Genomic DNA, 19,570 nt, shown 5'->3' on the forward strand with positions numbered 1-19,570 from the left:
TGGGACAGATTCTTCTCAGTGTAGAGTCCACTAAGCCTCACAGTCATGTTTCCCCCATGGAGTGAAAAAAAAAAAATTGATCAGGAGAGCACTTCCTCCAGAAAGGCTGTCTTTGCACTGGAGGATGGTTCTTGGAGTAGCCCAAGGAATCTTTGCTAGGTTGTACCAGGTTTTTTCCCTCCTCCTCAAATGTATTGTACATACTTTGCTCACAATGTCTTCATGGGTTGAACAGTTAATAGCTGCAGTAATATTTGAGGTACCTGTTGGATTTTTAAAGGCAGATTATTTATTTTCAAGTTTGCTGCTATAATTGAAACCTAATAATGTCCTGTTGATTGTGCCTTTCATAACCGTCTCTGCTATAACTGTCCATGTGTATTTGAAATAAAGAAGTTTGAACCAAGATTCCTTCTAATAAAAATATCTCAAAATGAATGAATGTTTTTAGTGCTCTTACTATGGTGTTTACTTAATCTTTAAAAGGGAAACACGACATTCTGGCGAGACAATGGCTGTCATCTACACAGGTATTCACTGCCACATATACACACAGTCACTTCTTAAAGGAGAGTAGCCCCCCTGGGGACTGCTTTGTATTTCAATGACAGGGGCTCCTGTGTGAGTCACACTGCAGGCTGAATAAGTCTGTACATCTTGCCAACAACAAGATGGTGTGTGACATTTACCCTTGGCTGTGCCCTTGATATTTTATATATAGCTTAGGTTAAATAATTAAACAATTACATGCTTTAGTTTAAAAATATCTATTAGAAATGTACATTTGATTGGTTTTAAGGAATGGTTTAGACAATAGTGTTAGCATCATCTTAAGCTTGTAAACTTTACATCTTTAAGATATCTACAAAGATAATTTACAGACTTTACAAGAGCATGTCCCTTCCCCAGTACCAGACGGTTCCGCTACAATGCTGCCGGGGCCTTTCACTTCACCCTGTACTTGTAGAAGGAACACAGCATGTGGGTAAAGTTCCATCCCAGTGCCAGCGACAGTCCATACAGCACAGCGAGAGGTGCAAATGGATAGAGCAGGATTACTGTATTTTTCAAAAATGGCAGTGCTGGAAAAGAAAAAAGGATATGACTGACAGATGAACATGATGAAAAAAGGCTCTTCACCACACAGGGCCAAAGAAGGAGCACACTTTGCTTAGGACCATGATGCTGCTTGCAGAACTACAGACACATCTCATTTAGGGCTGATGAGAAACTGAGTAGAGGGACAAACAACTCTCCAGTGGTTCTCAACCTTCCTAATGCTGCAGCCCTTTAATACAGCTCCTCATGTTGTGGTGACCTCCAACCTCAATTATTTCATTGCTACTTCATAACTAATTTGCTTGTTATGAGTCATAAATATCTGATATGCAGGATGTCTGATGAGACCCCCAAAGGAGTCAAAACCCATGAGAACTGCTGACCTAGACAAATGCCCCAGGAGTGTAAGCTAGCATGCAAGGTAATGGACCTCATTATGGTACTTTCATATACAAGCCTGATAGCTTGTATATGGGACAAAATCACTTTTAGGCATTGGAGTGTTTCCATTGCAAGACCAACATACCTCAAATTGAGGGGTAATCAATAACTCAAAAACTTTGGGGAAGAACTAAGGCATTACACAGTGTAAACACTAAGCTTACAGGTTTATTATGTATATAAGTATTCTGCCTGCAGGCCAGAAGAGGGCACCAGATCTCATTATTGATGGTTGTGAGCCACCATGCGGTTGCTGGGAATTGAACTCATTTCCCCACGTACACTGATCAAGGCAGTTCTTAGACACTATGCTCAACAGTTGTGAGAGAACCAGTGCTTTAGTGCTGTGGATCACAATACTTGCAAGGTAATGTGAAAATTCCCTAGAAAAACCCCAATACCCCAAACAAGGCAAATGGAAAATGAAATGATCCCTGGGAAAATTGGTCATGGGATGAGGAACAGTCAAAGGTCCCAGTCATCCAAAGCAGCAAAGAAGAGCTGGAACCAACCATCCTGTGGATGGTTCTGTGAGATCAATTTTAAGATCTCTATCCTTTAGCAATGGGGATTTTGGGGGTTGAATATAGGATCTTGCACACAGTAGGCAGGTTTTCTACTGAGCTACACTCATTCCCAGCCTAAGAGTATTCTTCATTCACATTAGGAAAAATAACTGAGAAGATTTAGCAGGAAGTTTGCAAATGTGGCCTGGGATCAGCAGACCCCAGGATCATACACAGAACCAAAGAAAGGTTTGTAACCATGAGCCCATGCCCTTTCCTCTCTAGCCCATAGTTAATAACCAGAGCCAGAATCCACACAAGAAAACAGTCAGGGACTTCCGCCTGTAACCTAGAAATAAGTAGAGTGGCATGTAACATTTGTCATAACTCTACTTGTGGACAGTGGGTAAGCTAAAAGGTGAGTGCACTTGTGAAATTAAGATCATATGGAGTGAACCATAGAGTGTGTCAATGCCCTGTAAATCCACTGCTGATGTCTACACCCTTCTCTGTGACATCTGTAAACCAAAACTTACCACTGTATCCCAGGAAGGTTACATAGATATAATAGCCAACAGCAATCAACCATAAGGTATTTCCAACTAAATATCCAATAAATGTGTCTGTGAGGATAACATCTGCCAGAAAAAAAAAAAAAAAAGGCATATAGTGAGTCTCTTCACACAACAAGAACTTTGAGAACATCTGAGAAACAAATACTTACGGTTGATGAAAAAGAGCTGGATAAAATGCAAAATGACTAGGAGTGGATAAAATGCATTCAGATGCACATCAAAAGCGTACCCCCACTCCACATCATAGTCTCTACTCTGGCGTTTCACTAGATACTTGTTGGAGATGAACCTGAAGAGCAAAATGAGAACTTCTTACACAAATGTACTAGTTCTTTCAGTACCAACAACCTTCTGGGCACCACATGTTACCAATGTTCTAGAGATGGAGCAATGAAACAGGCCAATGTCTCTGCCTTCCCTCTAGTGGGAGAAGCCTGGCATGGCACTATGGAGAATGGCAGATGGGCAGAGCTGAGGTAAGATTTTAAATCTCAACATTTAGGTAAAGAAGCATGGCACTGATGATGCCTGGCACAGCTGAAGTTCTGTGTGTGCCTGTAAGAAGGAAGGAATAGAGCAGGTAGCTAATCAAAGGAAACACAGAGCCTGCTTTTCAGATGTCTGTGGCGACTTTTCAATCTTTTACTCATGGTAGAAGCAGCCAGAGAGTCAAGATGCAAGAAATGTTTTGACAGAGTCTCATTGGTGGCCAATCTGACTGCAGACTCCACAGACAAGAGGACAATAGCCTGTCACTAGAGTCACCGAACAGTGGAAGTGGATGAGGTGTACAACACTAGTTGAAGGTGAAGCCAGAAAGTCACAACAGTCTTGCCCGGAGCAAGCAGGAAGATAGCACTGCTATCAGCCAAGCACAGGTTGGTGGTCCCAAAATGGTTCTGAGAAGGAGAGGGCAAGACTTGGGATTAATTGTAGGGAGAAACTCTGATTAGGGTACCACTGACCATGCCCTGCAATTAGCTATGACAAATGTGTTCAATTACCAACAAAGACTAAGTTAAATACAAAGCCTGTAGTTGAAAGGAAAGGTCTAAGGTAGTGTGTAGATGATAATGGAAATCCATGGGCCTAAAGGATATCACTAAAATCATGGTATCTAAAACAACCAACTAAACAACAACAACAAAAAAAAAACAATAAATACTCAGGGCCAAGACTGTCATCTTTTACCATTAAAAGTGAGGGAAATAGGAAATGGGGGGAAGGGGCTGGCTAGTAGTACACCCAGACAAAACAGTGTATGCATGCTTCCCTCACTGTTCTACAACTTGACTTACCAGAAAACTATCGTGTCCAGATCCTCAATGAAAAGGACCATTTGTTCTATAAACATCTGGAAATGTCCTTTCTTATGTTAATGCATTTTAAATACCATTTATTACTATTATAGTGTTTATTTATGGGGAGTGAAGTCTGAGAACACCTTTGTGGAGTTAGTTCTAACGTGAATCCTGAGGATTAAACTGGGCAAGTGCTTTTAACAGCTGAGCATGTGTCACTGTATTTTAGTTCAATTTAATATCTTACATATTGAATACAAATACAGCGTCAGGTTGTGGTGGTGCAGGTGGTGAAGGCAGAACAATTTTTAGTTTAAAGCTAGCTTGGACTACATGCTACGTTCTAGGCTAGCCTGGACTATAGTGTGAGCTCCTAACTTAAACAGCACAACAAGTCAAACACATTAAATCAAGAAAGCATGGCAAAAAATAACAGTCTATACATAGTTATCAGAAAGCCAAAACAATAGTGCTTCACTTGGACAAACTAACTCACCAAGCACTGTTTTAGCCAAGAATATGTGCCATTCAATTTTACAAAATCAGTGAACTAAGCCAGGAAAGGAAGGATAAAACAACAACAAAACAAAACCCTTGACCTCAGAGTAACAGGAAATGGAATCATGGACACCGGATGCTAAGAAAGAAGGGCTGATGGAGGTTGGACTGTTGCTATCAAAATAGAAGCAAAGAATTTGAATGCTCATAGCACAGTGGTGCTAAACATTTTATAAGAGTTACAACTTCAAGGTTCCCAACACCAATAAGCTGGAAATGTTTGGGATGGAAACTCTTAATTACCTTGATTTGATCATTTCTTTCTTTCTTTCTTTCTTTCTTTCTTTCTTTCTCTCTCTCTCTCTCTCTCTCTCTCTATATATATATATATATATATATATATATATATTATCACATGGAACTTCATAAATTTGAATGATAAAGGAATTGTGGGTAGTATGCAACTCATCCCCCAGAAGTTCTTTTACGTAATCATTGCCCCCCTGCTGCACCTCCATGCATACCTTAAATGGCACAGACCTTCCTTCCTTCCTAGAGAACTTCGAGGCAACTAACTGGCTGCTCTATCCCAACACCAAGATGGCCATGTCTCAGGCCAAACTGCTGTCTGTGGGTTTCCAGTCCTCTCCTTTGTGTTTGCTGCCACCACCTCCATTAACATCCCCCCAGCTCCCTGACTCAGCATGGCCAACACAGAATGCTTCACCAGCATCTCCCAGTCTCCTAAGCCCTAACTCCCTAGCCACCAATCCCGTTATCAAGGGAAGCTCTAAATTCTCTCCTTATCCCACCACCACCACATGGTTCTGGGCATCCCCTGTGATTGTACCTGGCTTCCCCACTTCTCTGCTCCTTCACTGCCATGCTGAAGACTTTTTTGACAGTGTGAAATTGACTTCATTTTCTTCACTCTTAGCCTCCTAGCTCTCCGTTTTTCTTGTAACCTCCAACCCACACTTGCAGACATGAACATAAAGGCCTATATTTTTTTTTTCTGAATCCCATCAAGGCTATTTTGTGAGTCTCATTAATTCATAGCCACATAATGTTGCCTGTCCCCAGACCTACCATGATGCTGCACACAGCCGTGCCTTGCACTTGCACATCCTGGAACCAGGAGTCAAGTGTCTCATAGCTCCCCAAAACACAGCCTTGTGTTGGTTCCTATGACACTTTTGCGATTTTTTTTTTTGGGGGGGTGTCATTGTTTCTACTTTCAGCTCCTCACAAGTTTATGACACCTATGTTCTCACAAACAGCAGAATGAGTCCTTTTCTACTTGATCAAACTATGAGACAAACCAAAGCTAATCACCTCCAGGATGCCTTGGTTTTTGTGGCTATACAGAATCTACACTCATAGGATTACACTTGCAACAAACTATTCTTGGAAGCTTTACTTATTTTCCCCCATAAGTTGCTTGACAACGAATATCTGATTTATATAAGCAATATTAATCTTGGGTCAGGTTTTAGAAATTTAGATTAATGATACATAATAGCATTAACTACCCAGTACCCATAAAACCAATAGTTACAAAAGAAAATAAAAAGTTGATCTCAGAGGTTATAGCCTTGGCATTTTGTTTAAAATAGTAATAGCTACCATATACCAAACACTCATCTAGGTACCAAGGACCTACCACCATCCCACTATCCCTTAAAGCATCTATGAAATAATTAACTCCAATGTATAAAGGCCACTAAGAAATGATGGATAGCAATGTAGACCTCCATCTAAGAGTAAAAATGGTCCAAGATTTTTCTGCTTCCTCCTCAACTTTCTTTTAAAAAATTTTATTTACTTATTACATATACAATGTTCTACTTGCACATTTGCCTGCACATCAGAAGAGGAAAGAGGGCCGCAGATTTCATTATAGATGGTTGTGAGCCACCTTGTGGTTTCTGGGAATTGAACTCATGACCTCTGGAAGAGCAGCCAGTGCTCTTAACCTCTGAGCCATCTTTCCAGACCTTCCTCCTCAATTTTCATCCAGTACATAATCCACATATTATACCCTTTGCCCAGAAAACCAACCACACAGGAGCATTCTCTGTGAGAGAAGTGGGAAGCTGAACACCAAACTACTGTGCTCAATCAACCCCAGACAGAAGCGGGTTGAGGGCCTTTGGAGACCTCTGGATGTGCTTTCTTCTCCGCAGGAAGGAGCCATATTAAAATCCAAACCCTTTTCAAACACAAATGACTTTAATGTCAAAGAGTCAAAGGAAAAGTCCAAAGGATAACCCTCTAGATGTGAATGCACCTAAACACTGCACTTATGCAGCTGGAGGAGGTCTCTGACAACTGCAGAAAACAGCTAACCAGACACAAGCAGAATCAGGACAACTATCTTGAAAAATCAGGGTTTACCAGGATGCAGCCATTCTGGGATTTGCTAGAGTGACAATAAGCACCCACTAAAGTATTTCTGATCTAGTACAGACACAGGAGGCGAAGTTACAATAATCTTGGCAGTCAATCTGACCACTTCAGCTACTCTATTTGTATTCAATTTCCATTAGCTACTGTTCCTCTGAAGTAAACAGAGGCCAACAGTATATATATATATATTATATATATTATATATATATATATATATATACTACATTATGGTACTTACCACATTAATGTTGAAATCAGAAGGCCAACACCTACACAATCTATGAATACAACCCACAGGAGCAGCTTTATTGTCTCAAAAAATCCCATGTCCAGCACAAAGCCAAATCCTATGGTGGACACTGAAATAAAGAGTTACAAGAATCACTGCTAGGCTCTAGGGTACAAGACATAGTCCCTGGCATCTGTATGCCCCAAGTGTAATGATGGTATATGGACAATGAAATAAAACCCTCAAGATGTGTTATATGCAACTGATACAGAAATAAATGCTGCTCTTTGAGTGCAGGAAAAGGAACTGGATTCGTGGGCTTGTTTACCATGACACACCGGGTACTCAGAACTAACACCTATGCAGAAGGCACGGAACTTATTTTTAAATCCAATTAAATGTGAAAAGTACCTACACATCAATACCTTACAGTTGACTGGGATGCTTCCTTGATGTACAGGAGAACTTGAAGGTGGTTTTTCAATTTCAAATCAGTACTTCCAGTATGCTTACTCTGAAAGCAGGGGCTATAGCTCTGTGTAGAGCACTTGCATGTCATGTTGAAGACCCTAGTTTCTATCCCTAGTCCTACCAATGTCCTGCCTCAACCCCTGCCAGCCAACAAAACAAACAAGCAAGCAAACAAAAAAACCCCATCAACCACTACAACCCTCCAGCCTCACAGATTTGCACCATTATGAAATGTAATTTTCCATCCTAACATTTCTTTGCACACTTTTTGGTATAGGTTCACATTAGTTTTCTTTTCTTCTCTCTCCCTCTCCTTCTCTCCTCTCTCTCCTCCCTCCCTCCCCTTCCTCCCTCTCCCCCCCATCTTTTTTTTAAGTCAGTGAGTGTGGTGGCATATGCCTCTAATGCCAGCACTCAAGAGGCTGAGTTAAGAGGATCTTGAGTTCAAGGCCAGGCTGGCCTACATATCTAGAACCTGTCTCAAAAAGAAGGAAACAACAGTAACTGTGGAGTAAATCCTGTCCCCTGTTTTTCAGTGTCCCAATACAGTAGTTAACCCTGGCATGTGTGTTACAGTCTGAACCAGGAAGAACATTACTTTTTTTCCTGGCAGCTTTTTAAGGTTGGGGGCGGGATGACAGGATGGGGGGGGGGAAGGGATTCAGGATGAGACAGCTTCAATAATACATTATGGGGGGAGCAGGGGATGAGGGGAGGGAGAGGGAACTGGGATTGACAAGTAAAATAATGTTTCTATTCAAACAAAAAATTATATAAAAAAATACATTATCATAAGAGATTCTCCAAATAAGTTTCATCTGAATACCCATTTGTTCATCAACTATTCTGCTTGTAACTAACATACTTACCACAGAGCCAGACACTTAAGAGGACCAAGAAAGCAGGGTCATCTCTGGCCCACTGATCCTTTGTTTGCTTCCGGTAATGAAAGTTTCTATAAACCCTCTGTGGGGAAGTGAACAGGTAGAGCATCTGCCATGCAGCAAACTCAAAGTCCATCTGCCGAAATCGAAAAAGCCTTCTGAGGTACTTGTAGCGTTTTGCTCCGGCTGTGTGTCTCGCTGCATCCCTGGAATTCAAGACTCCATTCCCCTGCATTGAAGAACTCACTGAAGTACTTGGTAGCATCTTCCTGGATGGAATAAAAACATTTCTCTGAGATGTAATCTTTAAGAACTGTCTGGCTACTGGCACTCCTCTTGAGAGTTGTGACATTTTTTCCTGCTACCTTCAGGAAGGATTAGGGGCCAGAAGCAAAGTAATTGGTTCTGGGGCCTGGCAAGTGTTAACAGCACTTCCATCAAGGGCAGGGCCACCTTCTTCTGCATCACCTGAAATCACTTATCTCCAGTCCATGGTTTTCCACCCTTCACTTTAATCAAGCCTTTGACAGCTGCATTAGCTAACTATCAATAGTGGAGGATGAGGAAAAAAGCAGCACAGAGATATGAAAGGACCTCCTCATGGGCATGGGACTAAGACTAGAACTCTGACTCAAAATTCCGTGTTTTTAATGGCCAACATTTCAAACAAAACAGCAACGGCAAAATACTTCGTTTAAAGCTGAAAGCAATGATACTGAAAAGATAAAACACACAGCTTATTCGTACAAGTCCGTCACCGACGGCCAGCAAACTCCTGGCTATTCAAAATGTGACATAAAAAAAAAAAAGATGCAAATTCCAACCCTTGGTGGTTTTACTCCCAGAATAGCTGGTGGGTAGGATGAATAACAGCGCGGAGGGTCCAGTCCAACTAGTCCGAAGCTGAATGAACGCTGGTCACCGCCCTATCCTCCGCCCAGCGTCCCTTTGCACAGGTGCTAGCACACCTCGGCGCCACGCCCCGCCAGAGGCTCTCTATTTCCCCAAGCCTGCGGGGCCGCTGTCAACAAGAACTACAGACCGCCCAGTGACATTTGGGTTAAGATCAAGCAACGTAAGGGTTTCGGTGTATGTGTCTCCCGTGCAAACTTCCAGACCTGCTTAGGATAAAAACAAACAGATGGTTCTATTTCTGCGATTCCAACGTAAACGGGCGTCTTTGGTATTGCCCACTGCGGGCCTCGGGCTCGAGCTGCTGGCCGCCGGCTTGCCCCCTACCCCGGCCGCTGAGACGCCAGGCCACGAGCTGTCCGTGGAAACGGCCGTCAGCACGAATGGCACCCTGCTCACACTGAACAGAACTCACCTGAAGGCCCGTGTTGCCTCGCCCTGGGCCCGGGACCACTGCCACCCTCGCCCGGCAGTCGAGCCGGGCCGCCGCAGAGCCTACTTCCCTTACCACTACGTAGCCAGCATTCACGGCGCCTCCTATTTACGTCATGGTCGCAACCTCCGCTGCGCATGCGCACACGCTCAAGACTCGCGTCGTCTTTATCGCCTCCCGGCCGGAAGTTGTCGAGGACGTCTCTTCCTCTGACGCTGTCAGCGGGCGTAGCCCGCGCCCGTCCGGGCGTCCTCCGGCGACTGAAGACGGTGATCGGTGTCGGTGTCGCGAGGGCGGCGGGGCCGCCATGCCCCGGTATTACGAGGACAAGGTGGAGGGCGGCGCGTGCGCGGGCGTGAAGGAGGACCTGGGCGCGTGTCTGCTGCAGTCGGCCTGTGTGCTTCAGGTAGCGCGTCCGGGGAAAGCGCTCCGCGGCCTACCAGGGCCATCAGGTCGGGGGTGGAGGTCGCAGCATTAGCTCCTGACTTCGGACACATCTCTCTCTCTCTCTGGTGTTTCATGGGAGATAACTAACGTACCACCCAGTCTCAGGCTTTTGTAAACAGTAAGCCATCATCTCAGTTCAAGAAGTGAATGCTGGCACTCTGCTCAGTTCTGGGCAGACCCCCACCCCAAGGGAAGCTGTCGAGGTCTGTACCTGCTTCGTATGGCTACTTGATCTGTGATGGAGATTTGTAGCTCCTTGGTTTCTAGACTGTGGAAGTTAATGTGATCTTATGGCGTGCCATAATCCCTCCCTGCCGATCTCCAGCCCATCTTAAACCTACAGTATTGCATTCTGGGAGGAATTCAACATTAGCCTGTGTTTTGTGTGCTGCCAGTGGGAACTGTAGGGGCTCAGAGAAACGCAGGGTAGCAGGTATGAACTGGGATGTTAAGAAATAAAGTTCCAGTGGGGCTAGTGAGGAGAAGGGGGGCGGCGGGGGTTCAGAACCAATTTTGAGATAGACTTCTTAAGATTTAATGACTCCTGGGAAGCCAGAAAAGTTGGAACTGCCAAAGGGTTTTCCTGTGTGTCTCTATCAACAGAACATGTATATGATCTTGACCTCAGAAAAGCAAGCCCTCTTGCCCACTCACTCAGCTCTAGTTCCTCCATCTTATTGTTTGAGATAAGGTGTGTCACTGAATCTATCTGGCTAGACTACCAGATCTGCTTGTCTCCACTACGAAGTTCTGAAAGTATAGGCACCTACCATCATGCCCCAGTTTTTTTTGTTGTTGTTTTGTTTTTGTTTTTGTTGTTTTTCAAGACAGGGTTTCTCTGTGTAACAGCTCTGGCTGTCCTGGGACTAGCCTGACTATCCTGGAACTAGCTCTGTAGACCAGGTTGGCCTCGAACTCAGAGATCTGCCTGCCTCTGCCTCTCCAGTGCTGGGATTAAAGGTGTGCACCACCACTGCTCTGCTCATGCCCAGCTTTTTATGTCGGTGCTGAACTGAAGACATCATACATAGCAAGCATTTTATTCACTTAGCTATTTCTCCAGCCCCCCATTAACATTTGCAAACAATGTTTTAGTACCAACACTAAAAGGGTCTCATTTTAAGGCATCCAGTTCATAGTTCTCATCCACAGGAAGGCTTATGTAAAGATTAATGATGTGTTCTAAAAATCTCAAGACTCTGGGGGCTGGAAAGACAGATGGCTCAGTGGTTAAGAGCACTGGTTGCTCTTATAGAGGACCTGGGTTTGGTTCCTAGCACCCATATGGTTGTGCATAATCACCTGTACCAGGTCTGCATGTAGGGCCCATCTGTATATTTAGGCAAACACTGATACACATAAAATAAAATTTAAAAACCTGAGACTCAGAGCACTCAACTATTTAATCTTTACATTTATTTTTTGTTTCTTTTTCTTTTCTCTCTCTCTTTTTTTTTTTTTTTTTTTTTTTTTTTTTTTTTTTTTTTTTTTTTGGTTTTTGAGACAGGGTTTCCCTGTGTTAACTTTGGAGCCTGTCGTGGAACTAGCTCTTGTAGACCAGGCTGGTCTTGAACTCACAGAGATCCACCTGCCTCTGCCTCCCAAGTGCTGGAATTAAAGGCATGTGCCACCACCACCTGGCTATATTTGTTTCTCTTAAACCACCAAGATTATTAAAAGGGATTAAGAACTTTCTTAAGTTAACTTTTTTTTTTTTAAAAAAAAGAACTTCTTTCAGAAGAACAGTTGTCTTGTGCTTTGTGGGACAATTTCCCAGGTATTCATATTGGTTTGTGTGTCACAGGAAGGAAAATCCCCACGGCAGTGTTTGAAGGAAGGATACTGCAGAGCTTTACAGTATTCATTTTTTGAGTGTAAAAGATCAATGGTAAGTGATTAACCATTTTGAAAAGCTTTTGTTAACTATGTGTAGAATTAAATAACTTGGTTGAAGTGAAATGATTTGGATATAGTGTTTGGACCCCAGTGGTAAGTGTGAGGCAACATTCACAAAAGCCCCTAACTTGGTTATCCTGCAGGGCTGCTGACTGCCATGGTTTTCTCAAAGTGTGAGGCTGAAGTCTCAACAAGTGTAAATGGGAGTTGACATCGAGAAGCATGAATTCCTCTCATTTGGGCAGTTACACAAGCCTGGAAGGCTGTGGACTGTGTTTGCACTTCTGCCTTACATGAGCAGGAGGAAGTGTCAGTTTTTGTATTTTGGAGTGTTGGATGGTGGCAGGAGGGCCCCACCTGACATCACTAGTCCCTGGGATTCTGTGGTAATATTCTTGAATGATCTACAGGGTTTCCATGGAAAAAGTATGAAGCCAGAAATGTGAGCTTCCCATGCAAGAAGGCACACTGATGGGCTTGATCCTGTGTTTGCTGCCTTTGGGACTACACTGGGAGTTCTTGCCCTCTGTTCATAAAGAAGTAGAGGGCACAGATGTTCAGCACACAGGAGACTAAAACCCATGGAGAGTGGAAGGGAAATGCAGTCTGACTGTGCTGTTTCTCTCAAGTGATAGGACTCTTTCTTCCTGCATTTATTACAGGCCTCCCTGTGTAGTTCTCTTGCCTTCCCTCTTTGTGTAGTTTTGTCAACTGTGTGAAATGCAAGCCTTTGAGCTTGTGAAGAATTTCAAAGCCTGTTTCAGTCATTGGGAAGGCATAATGATTAGTAAAGGATAGTAGGCTCTGCTGTATCATCACATCAGATGACAGCAGACTCCTGAGACTCCTCACCTAAAGCCCAGTCTTCCTTTTTCTTTCTCCTTCCTTCCTTCCTTCCTTCCTTCCTTCCTTCCTTCCTTCCTTCCTTCCTTCCTTCCTTCCTTCCTTCCCTTCTCTCTCCCTCTCCTCTCTCCCTTCCTTCCTTGTCTTTTTCCTTCCTTCCTCCCTCTTTCTCCTCCTCCTCCTCCTCTTTTTTTGAGACAAGGTCTCACTATGTAGCTCTGCCTGGCCTGAAACTCACAGAGATCCACCTGCCTCTGCCTCTCGAGTGCTGAGATTAAAAGTGCATCCTGCCACACCTGGCAGTGGTAGCCTAGACTGGCTTGGAACTTGTGATCCTCCTGCCTCTACCTCTTTAGCATATCCTATGGGTATGAACTAATTCTTAAATTTTTTTTCACAGTTTATCTGCCTCTGAGTAATTTTTTTAATTAAAAGGCTCTTCTCATATAATATATCCTGATTACAGTTTCCCCTCCCTCCACTCCTCCCAGTTCTTCCCCACCTCCCCTCCCCACTCCCTTTCTCTCTCGCTTTAGAAAAAAACAAGCTTCTAAGAGATAACAACCAAACATGATAAAATAAGATGAAGCAAAAACTTACATATTGAAGTTGCACATGGTAACCCAACATGAGAAAAGAGTCAGAGAACCATAACTATACTAAGCCCATAGCTGTAATATATACACAGAGGACCTGCTGTAGCCCCATGTAGTCCCTGTGCTTCATGTCTCAATCTCTGTGAGCTCATTTATACCTTGTTTAGTTGACTCAGAGGGCTTGTTCTTCTGGTGCCCTCCATCCCCTCTGACTTTTACAATCTTTTCTCCTCCTCTTCTGGATTCCCTGGTCTCTGAGGGGAGGGATTTGATGGAGACCTCCAATTTAGACTCTCCATATAATGTCTGGTCTCTGCCTTTGTTCCCCTCTGCTGCCAGGGGAAGCCCTTCTGATGACTAGATAAGACACTTATCTACGAATCTAGCAACTTATAGCTTTGTACTCCTCTTGGGTGTCTTTTTGTTGTTGTTCTAGAACTTTCAGGTGTGGTGTTAAGTTGCTAGTATGAGATATGTTCAAATTTTTAATGTAGATATTTAGTGCTATGAACTTTCCTCAGCACTGCTTTCAATGTGTCCTATAAGTTTAGGTATGCTGTGTATTCATTTTCATTGAATTTCTAAGAAGTATTTAATTTCTTTCTTGATCCATTTTTCATTCAGTAGAGAGTTGTTCAGTTTCTATGGGTTTGTAAGCTTTCTGTTGTTTCTGGTGTTGTTGATATCCAGCTTTAATCAGTGATAGTTTGATAGGATGCAGGAAATTCTTTCAGTTTTCTTTTATCTGTTGAGACTTACTTTGTGTCTGAGTATATGGTCAATTTTGGAGAAAGTTTCATGAGGTACTGAGAAGAAGGTATATTTTGTATTTGGGTGAAATGTTCTGTGAATATCTGTTAGGTCCATTTGGTTTATAATGACTGTTAGCTCCATTATTTCTGTTTAGTTTTTGTCTTGATGACCTGTCCATTGGTGAGAATACTGAAGTCTTCCACTCTCTGTATGTGAGGGTTAGTATGTGATTTCAGTTGTAGCAGTAGGGTTTGTTTTATTTTTTCCAAACTTGGGTGTCCTTGTGTTTGAGGCACAGATGTTAAGAACTGGAATGTCATCTTGGTGGATTTTTCCTTTGATGAGTATGTAGTGCCATTACCCTGAGGTAGTGTCTGTTCATGATGTTGAGGTGTGTTTCTTGAATGCAGCGAGAGGGAATGTATGTTTTCCTATACATTCTATTCGCCTAGCATGTGTAAGGCCTTGAGTTCAGTGCATAGTACAGAAAAATATTTATATATTGTTTAAAAAGCTCACTGCAGCTTTATGCTATGCTCAAATAAGTGGCTGTCTGTTATACTGTCAGACTCACAGACAGGGTCTATCTCCAAAATAATTCCTTCCTTTGAAACTTCTAAACAGCTATATTGACTTTGAAATTCTGCCATACACTGACTTCAGACCCTGTTCTCCACCTGTGATCCATTGGAAGTGACTCCATTGAGAGGTTTAAGTCAAAGAGCCTGGGGTCAGCCTAGGAGGAAGGAACACAAGGACTTTTAATACCATGATCCTGTGTCATTGTTTCCAGTTGCTATTTAAAAATTTCAAGTATATTGAATTTATAAAAGTAGGGTTGGTAGAACATTCACTGAGTATACTTAAACAGAAAGGTAAATGTGTTTTCAACTTTACAGAAGCAAGTCTTTGTTGGCCCTTAGGAAGAGCTGTGGTTTCTTTTGTTCATAATGCCCCATTCATTATTCTTCCTCCTGGCTTTGCACTTTTTTCTTTTGTTAGTACAAGGTCTCATTGGGTAGCCCCAGCTAGCCTCGTGCTTTCAGTTTTTCTGCCTTGGCCACTTGAAAGCTGGATATAGGCGTTAACCACATGCTCAGCCAAGTTTTTGATTTTTCTGGAAGCTAGTTTGCTTCTTTTATAAAGTTACTGACATCCCTTACCAGAACTGTGTTTGATCAAATTATTATTCCAGATCTGATTGAATGTATGTATGCTTGTTTTCAGTTGGATACCAGATCAAGATTCAGAGGAAGAAAAGGATATTGATAACATTATATTGAAAGCAAGATGAAGATCACCCCGGATTTTCTCTGGTCCTTAGCAGAAAAGAGCCAACATAGCAACAGTAGCTGCTGCATCTGCTTGACATCTGGACCAGGATTTCTCTCCAGAGAACACTAGAGAAAATGGATAAGTGCTGTTTCTGAATGACTCTGTCATGTGAAGTCAGTTATAGGAGATGACTCTTCAGTCAGATTACAAAGTGTGTGCACCTGGGAGGCCATAATGTGACTGGCACAATTGGTACCTTAGGACCTGGAGCCAGGGCTCTTCCAACTCTGTTTCTTGGTTTCAGTTTAATCCAGCCCTCTCTTCATAATGGGATAATGCCAACCTTAGTCCACATCCTCAAGGTCTGTGTGGCCCAGAAAGGAGAGTGTGGGCCCACAAATCATATCCTACTGAATCACTCTGGTCTTTTCTGGGTCATGCTCCTACTCCAGCCTTTGTGATCTTGGCTAGATTGTGATTTTATGTACTGTGCCTATTCCACTTACCATCTTACTGAATGAGTTATGGGCCTCATCCCTAAACAGATGTTCACTCTAGATAGCAAATATCGAAGACATGAAGTGGCTAGAAAGTTTAGAATCATGGTACTTTTGGTGACTTAACACAGTAGAGAGCCACCAGGAAACTAAAATTCCAGTTTGATTTTTGGCATTTAACAGTGGGAAGTTGTCATAGCTTCTTTATCACTGTGTAGTTAACTGGAGCTAAAGCAGTCAGGGATTGTGTAGTTCACTTGCTGTTTTCAAAGTTCTGAAGCTGTGAGGATTCCCCATGATATCACTGAGGTCTGCCCTATGTACTGTCCTCCACGGGAGTGGGAAGTGATGTGCCCTTTAGTCCTGCTGTTTATGTACCAAACTTGGTGTACGTCTGTGGTGTGGAGGATCACGCCTTCTACATGCTAGGCAAGACTCTACCACTGAGCTACACCTCCCACAAGTGCTTCAATTTTAATTGAACGTAATTCTGATTAGAAACTATGAGATGTGTTTGTATAAAAAGCCTCCGTTTAGAGAGAGCTTTATTTGGAGAAATTTATATGATACAAAATTGAACCTTCAATTGTTAGCGCATGCAGCAGTCACCACTGTAATTCCAGAATTTTCATCATTTCTAGAAACTCACACTCATTAGCAGTCTGCCCTCAATGGCAAATAATGTATGTGTTTCTATGGGACTGTCTATTCCATATCTGTTATATAAGTAGAGTTACAGAGTATGGTCTTTTCTAGCTTCTGTTACCAAGTTTAACAGGTTTATTCATGTAGCATCAATCTGTAATTCAATACTGCTAAAATAGCATTCCATAGTAGACATAGGCCATATTTCTAATCTATTCATCAGCTAATGAGCTCTGAGCTTTTTCTACTTGAGGGCTTTTGACTAATGCTGTGAACATCCGTGAAAAAGTTCAACATGTTTGATTTAATGTTTGCCTTAGAGTGGAATTACAGGGTTGTATGACAGACTCAATTTTATCATTTTCTACAGAGATTTTACCACCACTTCATACTCTCAAAGTAACTAGGTTCCAGTATCCACACCATCAACTGTTCACATTGCTGACAGACATTATGTTTGGTATGAAGAGGCTTCTAATTAGGATCTTGATTTGCTTTTTTTTTTTTTTTTTTTTTTTCGAGACAGGGTTTCTCTGTGTATCTTTAGAGCCTATCCTGGCACTCGCTCTGGAAACCAGGCTGGCCTCAAACTCACAGAGATCCACCTGCCTCTGCCTCCCGAGTGCTGGGATTAAAGGCGTGTGCCACCAATTCCCCGGCGATTTGCATTTCTTTAATGGCTAATATGAGCATGTTTTCATGTGTTCATTGGCCATCTGTATGTTGCCTTTGCAGAAAAGCTTATTTCAGTTTCCAGTTTGGTTTTCAATTGGGTTATCTTTCCATTTTCCCATAAGATTTTTTTAAAAAATTATTGTAGATACAAGTTCCTTAAAGATAGTTGTCGTTTTTTTTTTTTTGTTTTTTTTTTTGTTCTTGTTTTTTTTTTTCCCCAACCCATGGTTTTTCCTTTTCAATCTCTTGCTATCTTTGAAGCACACTATTTTTATGTGTTGCCTTTATGTGTTTTAGAGACTGAGTCTTAGCCCAGGCTGTCCTGGAACTCACAATGAAGCCTTGAATTGGAGCAAGCAGTTTAACTGCTTCACTTCCCAAAATGCTGAGTTTACAGGTACAAGCCACCATGCTTGACTTAACAGTTTTTTGTTTTGTTTTGGTTTGGTTTCGGTTTTTCCGAGACAGGGTTTCTCTGTATTGTTTTGGCACCTGTCCTGGAACTCGCTCTGTAGACCAGGCCTTGAACTCACAGAGATCTGCCTTTGCCTCTGAGTGCTGGGATTAAAGGCATGCACCACCAACACCTGCAGGAACCATTTTAATTTGGGTAAATTACAATGTTTCTTTTTTCTTCCAGTGTGCTGTAAGAAACCATACCAGTTCAAACTTACAGAAACTTACTCCTATGTCTTCATTGAAGAGTTTTATAATTTTATCTCCCATCCATAGGCTTGGGCTTGCTTTCAAAATAATTTTATATATCTTATTTGTAGCCATATTTCAAGTTATTAGTTAAATATAAATAACAGAACTTAGCATCTTAAAGTGTATAGGTCAGTAGTGTTGAGTGCATTCACACTGTAGTGCAGTCAGTCTTCAGTAGAATTCTTCACTCACCTCACAAAATGTAAAGAGTGTCATGTCATCCCTCCCTACCTTACCCTTGGCATGCTCTCTCTATAATAATGACCATTCTATTTCCTGTGTCTGAATTTGAGTACCCTAAGTGCCTGGTATGAATACAAACTTAGCATATGTTTTTTTTTTTGTTTGTTTGTTTGTTTTTTTTCAGGGATGGGATGGGGATTGGCTTATTTAGGTAGCAAAATACCCTCAAGGTTCGTTCAGTCATTGTGTATCATGTATTTCCTTCCTTTGTATGTGTCCCTTATCTTGTTACCTACTTAATCAGAAGTGGATACCTCGGTTGTTTCCACTTTTGAGCTCCTGACTATTGCTGTGAACATGTATATAAAAGTATCACTAGGACTAGGAATCATTAGGACTAGGACCCCACTTTCAGTTTTAGCATTTACCCAGCAGTCTGTGTTGTAGGGCAGTTCTATTTTTATTTTGAGGCACTGCCATACTTTTTTGTAGCAGCCATGCTATTTTATATTCTTGTCAGCAGTCCATGAGGATTATTATAACTGTCCGATAGCCTTGTCATTTATTTCCTATTCTTTTTTAGTGGCCATTCTAATGGGTGTGAATGTAGCTATACCAATGGTTCTGTTTGGCATTTCCCTGATTAGTGATGCCACATGTTTTATATGCTTGTTGGCCTTTATATAGTGCTTGAAGAAATTGTTTTAGGTCCTTTGCTCATTAATAGTAGTTGACTCTGGTTGAGTTTTTGGTAGTCATATCCACAAAAGTATTATCCCACCCAGTGGAGCTAATTATAGCTTGCCTTGGGGAATTTTAGTTTTAGCTCTTAGCTTTGCTCTTTGGTCCATTTTGAGTTAATCTTTGTGTGTGATGTAAGTTAAGGGTTTGACTTCCCATTCTCCTCATGTAGATATCTAGTTTTCCACATTGCCCTTTGGTGGGAAACATTCCACCATGCAGGGTACGGCTGTTTCTAAGCCTGAGTCTCTTTTTTGGCTTTTGTATGTCTTCATGCCAATGACACCATTTTAATTACTGGAACATAATAAAATTTGAAATCAGAAAATGAGTCCATCTTTGTTCTTTCTTAAGATTATTATTTTGGGTATGTGGAATCCTTGAGCGTCTGTATTGCAGGATGGATTTTTTTGTTCTTTCTTTCAAAAGAATAAAGTGCTATTGGCATTTGAGTTAGGAATGCATTTAACCTCCTGAGCATCTGAATGCACTGATAACTAAACATGAGTAACTTCTCCAGTCCACAAGATACTTTTTCATTTACTGGCATCTAATCACAGCAGAAATTTGAAGTTTTCAGTGTATTAGATTTT

At 41.9% G+C, this 19,570-nt stretch overlaps 2 protein-coding genes across 2 annotated transcripts; one reads left to right on the plus strand and one right to left on the minus strand.

Annotated features, from left to right (window-relative positions):
• Positions 1–748: 748 nt before the first annotated feature.
• Positions 749–9,858, minus strand: Unc50 (unc-50 inner nuclear membrane RNA binding protein). The gene is made up of 6 exons (XM_027386835.2): positions 9,701–9,858; positions 8,359–8,642; positions 7,028–7,148; positions 2,731–2,870; positions 2,543–2,644; positions 749–1,082 (listed from the first exon to the last, which is right to left on the minus strand). Exons 2-6 carry the CDS (start codon positions 8,636–8,638, stop codon positions 946–948), a joined length of 780 nt encoding a protein of 259 aa, XP_027242636.1. The 5' UTR covers positions 8,639–8,642; positions 9,701–9,858; the 3' UTR covers positions 749–945.
• A 46-nt stretch (positions 9,859–9,904) lies between these two features.
• Positions 9,905–19,308, plus strand: LOC100766959 (cytochrome c oxidase assembly factor 5). Its single transcript, XM_027386836.2, has 3 exons — positions 9,905–10,124; positions 11,970–12,053; positions 15,481–19,308. The coding sequence occupies exons 1-3, from the start codon at positions 10,026–10,028 to the stop codon at positions 15,520–15,522; spliced, it is 225 nt and encodes a 74-aa protein (XP_027242637.1). The 5' UTR covers positions 9,905–10,025; the 3' UTR covers positions 15,523–19,308.
• The last annotated feature ends 262 nt before the right edge of the window (positions 19,309–19,570 follow it).

The sequence above is a fragment of the Cricetulus griseus genome (genome assembly GCF_003668045.3).
Source record: "Cricetulus griseus strain 17A/GY chromosome 1 unlocalized genomic scaffold, alternate assembly CriGri-PICRH-1.0 chr1_1, whole genome shotgun sequence".
Classification (NCBI taxonomy): Eukaryota; Metazoa; Chordata; class Mammalia; order Rodentia; family Cricetidae; genus Cricetulus; species Cricetulus griseus.

Bases quoted from the DNA above. Each gene is read 5' to 3' on its own strand.
- Unc50 (XM_027386835.2), bottom strand. From the start codon at position 8,638: ATGCTACCAAGTACTTCAGTGAGTTCTTCAATGCAGGGGAATGGAGTC. The intron at 2,871-7,027 runs GTAAGTACCATA...TTTGCTCTTCAG, and splicing joins CTGATTTCAACATTAATGTG to GTTCATCTCCAACAAGTATC. The intron at 1,083-2,542 runs GTAAGTTTTGGT...TTTCTTTTCCAG, and splicing joins AACCTTCCTGGGATACAGTG to CACTGCCATTTTTGAAAAAT.
- LOC100766959 (XM_027386836.2), top strand. From the start codon at position 10,026: ATGCCCCGGTATTACGAGGACAAGGTGGAGGGCGGCGCGTGCGCGGGC. The intron at 10,125-11,969 runs GTAGCGCGTCCG...TGTGTGTCACAG, and splicing joins AGTCGGCCTGTGTGCTTCAG to GAAGGAAAATCCCCACGGCA. The intron at 12,054-15,480 runs GTAAGTGATTAA...GCTTGTTTTCAG, and splicing joins TTGAGTGTAAAAGATCAATG to TTGGATACCAGATCAAGATT.